Source organism: Procambarus clarkii, chromosome 11, assembly GCF_040958095.1.
Source record: "Procambarus clarkii isolate CNS0578487 chromosome 11, FALCON_Pclarkii_2.0, whole genome shotgun sequence".
Classification (NCBI taxonomy): domain Eukaryota; kingdom Metazoa; phylum Arthropoda; class Malacostraca; order Decapoda; family Cambaridae; genus Procambarus; species Procambarus clarkii.
The window spans coordinates 32,968,843-32,976,816 of NC_091160.1; the positions used below are offsets into that span (position 1 = coordinate 32,968,843).

The following is a 7,974-nucleotide window of genomic DNA, read 5'->3' on the forward strand; positions in this document are numbered from 1 at the left end:
GACGGCATAGCCAAATTTAATTTGGACGGGTATAGCCCCCGTTGGTAGGAAAATAATGAAGAGTTTAATACATACGTTGGCTACACTTGCCGGCGCCTCCTCCCCCCCTTTCCCCTCCGGAAGGACCGCCAGGAGTCGACCCCAAAACGTTACATTTCCCAAGTATCACGAGGAGGCGCCTTTATGTAATAATAGTATTATATAAATACATACACTATACATAATTCAGTGGAATATTCGTCAGCGGACATTGTATATTATATAAAGCCTCCGTATTCATTCAGTGGGCGCAGTAGAGACCAGGAAAGCCTCCTTGAGGTTCGACCTAGCAAAGGTTGTATGACAGATTATTATTATTAACATCTTTATTGACAAAATTAATTACAATTTTGTCTAATCTGAGGATTTCAATTAAGTCTTATTAAAGTGAGGATAATGCTGGTATTCACTGTCACGCAGGACAGAGGGTCATACACAAGACAATAGGTCTAAACTGTAGGCTGAAGCACATATATATCATGGTTACAATCAATGTTTTAATGTATGAATATGTGAAAACAACTTTCTATTGTGCACTGCCACACAAGGGCAGGGATGGGTTCATAAGTGATGCAGCTTAGAAGTAATATAAATAAAATTGTTCTTCATTCTTTAAAATGGACAAGCAAATTTTTTATAAATTGTTAGAATGTCGTCCAGAACACCTGAGTCAATGAAATATTTACACAGTTGGTGGTACAGGAGGCCTAAAGTCCTTTACGGTTTCACATTCAACAATATAGTGTTCTAGTGAATGCAGTAGAGGTTTATCACAGAGTTTACAATCTGAGTATTCTGGTAGTGGCTCAGCCTCACTAACCTGCCAGATGTGTCTATAGCCAAGGCGAATTCGCGCAATGACTACATCACACTGCCTGGTCCGGTTACTGTGCTGACCATACAAATACTTATCATTACAAAGCTTGTCATAGCTTTTAATACTGCAGGTTTCAGGTCTCTGGGCATTTCTTTGTTCTTCTAAATCTGAGTTAATTTCTTAATTAATTCCACACCTGCAAGATTACACATGGAATAATATCACTCCGTCCCACGGACGATAAAAAATTATTGAATTACTGTACCACAATTCTACCAGAATGGAATATACAATATTACATAGACATCCTCTCAGTCCTTGGCTTATCTATGTATACTATGTTCCCGTGTGTACCCACACACACACACACCGTACGTCTGTGTACACAAGACGTAAGTCCCTCTGGACTGACAAGATGACAACAAGGGGTTATTATCTCCTCGTCCACACTTCACTTCTACAGGTGCTTAGTGACAATGCGACGGAACACCGGACTTCGCAGTACAGGTGCACTTAACAAGTGTACTGGCCTCCTCAGGCATAATGTAAGTGAGCTGGCGAACCATTCCCTCACACTCTGGATTGTTGGTAAATTTGTTTTCTTTGACGTTCTGACTGGTTCTCCCAGCGGGGTGACGGTGTTCGGGAGCGGCTTGGCCGAGAGGTGCCGAGGGTTGGCGGGTCTTTGTGGTCTCCTGGTGTGCCCTCAGCCGTGGTGGGCGGCCGGCTTCTGCGCTGCCGGAAAACACTGGATGACTTTTTGCGTTTTAGTTGGGGGCCGAGTTTTTGGTTTTGCTACCTGGTGTTCTCTGTGTGGAGCGGGGCCGGTGCTTGTCACCCTGAGGGACTCCTGGGGCTCCCCAATCATCTGCTTGACTGCGTTACTTTACCGCGAGGCATATTAGTTTCCAGTGATTGGCGTCACATGTTTAGCGATTAGGCTTGGCGTTTCACCTTTCCAGGCTTCGCGGTTTACCGTTAACGGGTCCGCCGGGGCGCATCCGATCCCAAGGTCGTCGTCGCCCACTAAATCAACAACAACAGCGGTAGCTCCTGTCGGCGCCTGACTCACTCAGGTATTATTTTAAGTTGTTCCTTAACATTTTTCTTTACGTACATCCCACTGCTTATCTAATATATATATATATTTTTTCCTACCACTTGCACTGGACGGTAGAGCGACGGTCTCGCTTCATGCAGGTCGGTGTTCAATCCCCGACCATGCAAGTAGTTGTGCACCATTCCTTTCCCTCACCCCCGTCCCACCCCAAATCCTTATCCTGACCCCTTCCCAGTACTTCTTCCTCTTGATAGTAGGTGCAGTTTGCATGAAGGGTTTGTCCTCCCGATGACTGCACCAGTACAGATGTTGGTAGAGGCGTTTATGCTGAGGATGATAAGAGCTTCAAAAGTGCTTGTCTGAACAAAAAGTTCCAAGTAGCACGGGCAATGGTGAGACCGTAGTGGACTTACTCTCTCACAAGTTTAAGCTTTTGTAGCTCATAAAATTAAAGAAAGTAATAAAGGCGTATCTTCAACATATATTGTTAAGTACATCATCAATATCAATATATAGAGTACTTCAATGTATAATAAAAAAAATTAGTTGCATAACGGTGTTAAAAGCAACATCAATTTGTCAGTCACCGGTGGGCACTGTAATTAGGCTCCCCCATAATGTTTATATAAGAAATGGAAGCACCAAAAGTGATCACAATCAAGTCAAAACATTCTTACATGATGATGAATGTTTTGTAATGATCATTACTCCTAAATTATCTAAAATTTCCACAATCTCTCTCTCTCTCGTCAGCCAAAGTTATTTATAAAACAATAATTCACATTTGTGAAAAAGCACTTAAATTTACCTGAGGGTCACTAACACTCTAGTTACTTCGATAAGAGGAAGCCGGCGGTTTGTCAAAGGTCCAAAATTTGTCCTGATGATTTTTCTAAAAAAATCACTTTGTCTGAAATCACTCCACTGTACAATTATATAAATTATGATTTTGATTCATATATCGTAAAATATCTTACTGAGATTACTTTCCTGAAATACCGTCTCAGACGAGTCTCAGGAACAGTTTTACGTGTAAAAAAAACACAAAATTTGCTACAAACAGTTAGGCCAATGTTATAAATATATTTCCTGAGAGAACATTCGTCCTAAACTATGTTCAGAAGTAAAATATACTCCCTGGCTGGTCAGTAAACTAGTGTCCCGGCTTGAGTACACCCATCACTACACCAAGGTAAACTCAGTCAAGTAGCTAGCTGCTTTATACACAGACTTGTTACACTAACATACAATACACAACCACCACACTAATGTTAACATAGGAACAAACAAACTCCTCATGGTATATAAAATATATGTAATCGCAAGTACACATGTCAACCACACCTAACACATATATATATATATATATACACTCAGCAACTACAGTGAAATACATATTACCACAAATATACATGACAAATAAAACATATTTAACATTTAGTAACTATAAAACATATTAAATATTTAGTAACTATAAAACATTTAATAACTATAGTATTAACAGTCATTCCTTATAATTTAAGGTAAATCCAGGATGTTGTATTCCTCGTATATCTGCTGAGTTTTGTTATAGGCGAGAGACATAGACTCACTCATCATAGGAAACTGTCTCAACAATTCTCTCTCAACTTCAATATTTCTTTTAGATATCTGAATCAGGAAATTTCAAATTTAATAGTTTGGGAACTTAATATAATATACCGTACAAGTCATTATGTAATATTTAAGTGTTGTGATCATTATGCTAGAAGACAGTCAATATTAATGTGGGATTTTAATTAATAAATTATCAATAAGTAAAAATAATAAAAACGCTTGTTATTATTATCAAGTATTTTGTATATATAGTAATTACAAGACCAAACATTGACAATTATATGAAGTGATTAAAAGCAAAGGGGGGATGTTGTGGGGGAGGGAAGGAAGGAGAAGGGGTGAAGTGATGAAGAGAAAGGTGGAGAGTGGAGGAGAACAAGAAAGGTGAGCGAAAGAGGAGAGGGAAGGAAAGGCGAAAGGGGGGATGTTGGAGGAAAGGTAAGAAATGTGGAGAGTGGGAGAAAGTGCGAAAACAGGGGAAGAAAGAAGATTGAGAGGAAAAGGGGGGGGGGGTAGAGAAAGTGGGAAGAGAGACCTGGGCACAGCCGGGAACCTTATCTAGAAAACGATATAAAAGGAACTCGTAACTCACCCTCTGAAGCAAAGTTTTCCTTGGCGGCAACAAGAGCAGCAGTCCTGATATAGTCTTTGCCAGTATTTTGTTCTGTAATCTTCCCAGAGTTGATAGGTAGATCTCAGACACTCTCCTCCCGAAGTTGTTTTCAACTGACGTGTTCCCAAGTTCCTTAACGAATTCTGAAGCATAATCTGTAACAAATATGAACACCTTGTAGAATCATCTTTAATATTTTACTCATTGTCACTTTGGTTATCATAATCATCTTTAACAAATTATACAGTGCTAAAAAAAAATTGTCCCTGGATAGTAAGTGTCATTTTCTGATTTCTTATGACTCCAGAGTGTGGAGAATGGATATTATTTTTCTCAAACTTGCTTTGACCTTCGCCTCAGACAGCTTAGTGAAGACGTCTTGGAGGCACCTGAAAGCTGGCGACTCCTTATCTAGAGCTGTGATGCTTTATATCATAAGTCTGCAGCCTTCAGCTACCTTCATGATGTCTTCTCTAAGCTCTCCACATACGTCAGTTGCTTAATTTAGAGACTACTTACGATCAGACTCGAGCCCTCTGGTGATGTGACGATGTGTATTGAATTTTGTAACTATATCATAAAAATTGCAACTTAGTTAAATGAATTTTGCGGTTTAGTCCCTAATCCCATTATGTTGTTCTGTAGCCTTTCCACTACCGCCCACAGCATGGGTATGGGGTGCATAAAACATGACCTAAACTAAACTTCCAGGGATAACAATAGAAAAAAATTTTTTCATTGTGTTAACACCATCATCTCTGTCATAAGATAATATAATGTGATGAAGATGTACCGAGAGCTAGATAAAGCCTCAAAAAGATCGTTGAAGAGTCGACAAGGTCATTGAAGCCTCAATATGGTCATTGAAGTCTCAATAAGGTCATTGAAGCCTCAACAAGGTTCTCTTCTGTTAACGTACCAAGACCTCGGTGAAGCCTCAACAAAGTCCTCGCTCCAGAAGGTCTGTCACTGCTGATAAGGAGGCCGTTGTCTCTCTCGTAGATGATCATAGACTGGACGGTAGAGTAACGTTCCCCATTGGTGCCATGGAGGTACTTCTCAAGGATCCCCACCTGCCGACATGCACCAACACTAGGATGAAGCCTACGGGCTCGCCATAGCCCGTGCTACCTGGAACTTTTGTTCCGAGTAGCTGATTTTTTAACAACAATAACAACAGCTACAATAGCTAATTACACTGTTGAATTGTATAAACAACAATGCTCTATTTATTAATATTATTTAATTCTTATTTATGTTATATAACATACTATAATAAACAATGGCTAAATAAATTTACACAAAACAATACAAAAATTAAATTCATCAGCGAATTTATTAAATAGTTTAATATGAGGGATCAAACATTTTAGCAGGAAACACACAGGGCACCATATACATATAGATGGGAACAGTGTACAAAGCTGAATTCTATTTGAAATTCTGAAATTGTTCCAAGATACATAATTTGGAAAACAATTGGAATTTACCTTACATATGAAATATTACCAAACATTAGTAATATTACCTTCGCTGACACATCTCTGGCAACAAACTGAAAAAACGGCCCAAGAACATCAAAGAATCTGTGGAGACAAACATCAAAAGAAAACAAGTTTTTGGGTTTGTGATCATCTTCATTTCTTCCTGTAATTCATGTAAATTCCTCAGTTCAATTATTCTTATGTATGTCACTTAATACAGAGATACAGTACACCATTACATTAATTTAGTATAATTATTAGGCTTCCTTATGAAAGATATCCTAGTAATAATCTATGACTATGAAAATTAATCATTCAACAAATATTAATATGAAGTGTGTAGTGAAAACTTTAGTGAAACATATACTCTAGAAAATTTGTACACATTATTTAGACAAGTGACTCCAATACATGTCAAAAATACAGCAAGAATCAGATATATATTTCGAGTAAACTTGTGAAATTTTTTAATCAACACAAAATTATAGATCTATTTTACTAGTTACTGTAATATGTGAGCTTGAATGATCGAGACTGTCTATATCCTGACTCAACAAAAAATTAATCGATAACACATTATTCCTCCTTCAGACGTCATTTGAAAAAGTCATTTATTACTTGTTCACCTCCGTCCAGCTTTCCAAGTACCCCGCTAGCGCCAGCTGTCCGCCCTCTGGCACCGTGAAGCCCTTCACGATGTGTGGGATGCTGAACACTGCCTCTGTTGCCTCTCCTGGCCTCTCCTCCGCTCCTTCCATCCTGCAAGTACCATCCATCCTGCCAGTACCACATACCACATCCTACGGCACCACATACAGTATCCTACAGTACCTAGGGTGACACCTCCCCCGGTACCACTCTTGTGTCTTACAGTTCCATGAATGGATGGCTTGAAGAGTAAGCTGGGCGGACACGAACACACACTAAGGCACTACTGTACATATTATACTGTTTGAAGACTGAACCACTAAGACATAAATCTAATCTTACGCTACAGGAAATGATACAAAATCTTTAAATCTTGTACTGCATCCATCTTTCGCTTCTAGTAGATAAAGTGTGATGGAAATATACTGCGTGTGTAGCCTAAATCTAAATAATGTTATGTATTACCAATAATGTCTTACCCTCAATGTGTAATATTATATTGGCATACATATCAATAATACAGTGCTACAAATATATAGTATATAGATAAATTGTAAAACCTAATGTTAAACTTTCCTATAGGTCCTTTGTTAAACTTAAGGACCTATATGATGTTGTTATGCTTAAGAGTTTAGGGGTACACAGTAAACTACCGTTCACAGGATGAATATGGGCTACCCAATAAACTACCGTTCACAGGATGAGTATGGGGATACAAACTACCGCTCACAGGATGAGTATGGCGTGCACAGTAAACCAGTCACCGCTGGCGACAACATTAAACCTAAAATTATCTGATTAAGGACCTGCCCCGAAACGCTATGCGTGTTAGTGGCTTTACAAGAATGTAAAAACATCAATGCTATGTACGCTGATAAACCCAATGTACCTTCTTATGTATAAAAATATATAAACATAGCAAACTACACACCCCAGGCGGTCCTTGGCTAGACAAACCCGATTGGCAAGTCTTGCCACCTGCGACAGCCTAGTTAACCAAACCTTCCCACACTTCCTCTCCTCATATGACCGCAACGACTCATCAGCGAGTCTTCGCTGATCACCACAAATCATTATTGATGCTGTATTAGGTAAACTTGTAGAGCAAGGAGAGTATACATAACCAACCTGTGGTGGAGAGAGTGGCTGGTGCGTCGATCGCCCGGCCGTCACTGACTGACCTGTGAGAGTACACCCGCTCTGGGACCTCACCCATTGGTAGGAAAATAATGAAGAGTTTAAAACAAACATTGGCTATACTTGCCGGCTCCGCCCCCTTCCGCCTCTAGAAGGACCGCCAGGAGCCGACCCCAAAACGTTATATTTTCCAAGTATCACGAAAAGATGCGTTTATGTAAAACTAACATTATATAAATACATACATTATACATAATACAGTGGAATATTCTCAGCGGATATTGTATATTTATATAAAGCCTCCGTATTCATTCAGTAGACGGCAGTAGATAGGGGAAGCCTCTTCGAGGTTCGACCCCCTAAGAGAATGGTGTATGACAAAAGCCTAACACACACACAGCAGCCACGCCCCATAACATTCCCAACCTCGCCTTATTGTCATTCCTGGGACTTGGGCTATAGGCTGTGTTCATCATAACAAGTTCATGAGTGCCGCTGCCTAATAAACTCGCCCCTCGGGGCCAAAATTTTAAATTTGTAACACGCCCTTAGTTGCATTCATCTAGATTTGTAATTTATG

At 39.6% G+C, this 7,974-nt stretch overlaps 1 protein-coding gene across 1 annotated transcript; it reads right to left on the bottom strand.

Annotated features, from left to right (window-relative positions):
- Positions 1-2,814: 2,814 nt before the first annotated feature.
- LOC123758256 (ceramide-1-phosphate transfer protein-like) lies at positions 2,815-7,471 on the bottom strand. The gene is made up of 6 exons (XM_069322526.1): positions 7,386-7,471; positions 6,228-6,368; positions 5,654-5,711; positions 5,045-5,198; positions 4,105-4,280; positions 2,815-3,566 (listed from the first exon to the last, which is right to left on the bottom strand). Exons 2-6 carry the CDS (start codon positions 6,365-6,367, stop codon positions 3,435-3,437), a joined length of 660 nt encoding a protein of 219 aa, XP_069178627.1. The 5' UTR covers position 6,368; positions 7,386-7,471; the 3' UTR covers positions 2,815-3,434.
- Positions 7,472-7,974: the final 503 nt, after the last annotated feature.

What these genes read in the sequence shown, in the direction of transcription:
- LOC123758256 (XM_069322526.1), bottom strand. Translation starts at nt 6,367, where the DNA reads ATGGAAGGAGCGGAGGAGAGGCCAGGAGAGGCAACAGAGGCAGTGTTC. An exon ending in CCAGAGATGTGTCAGCGAAG is followed by an intron (nt 5,199 to 5,653) that starts GTAATATTACTA and finishes GCATGTCGGCAG; the next exon opens with GTGGGGATCCTTGAGAAGTA. An exon ending in GGAAAACTTTGCTTCAGAGG is followed by an intron (nt 3,567 to 4,104) that starts GTGAGTTACGAG and finishes TTCCTGATTCAG; the next exon opens with ATATCTAAAAGAAATATTGA.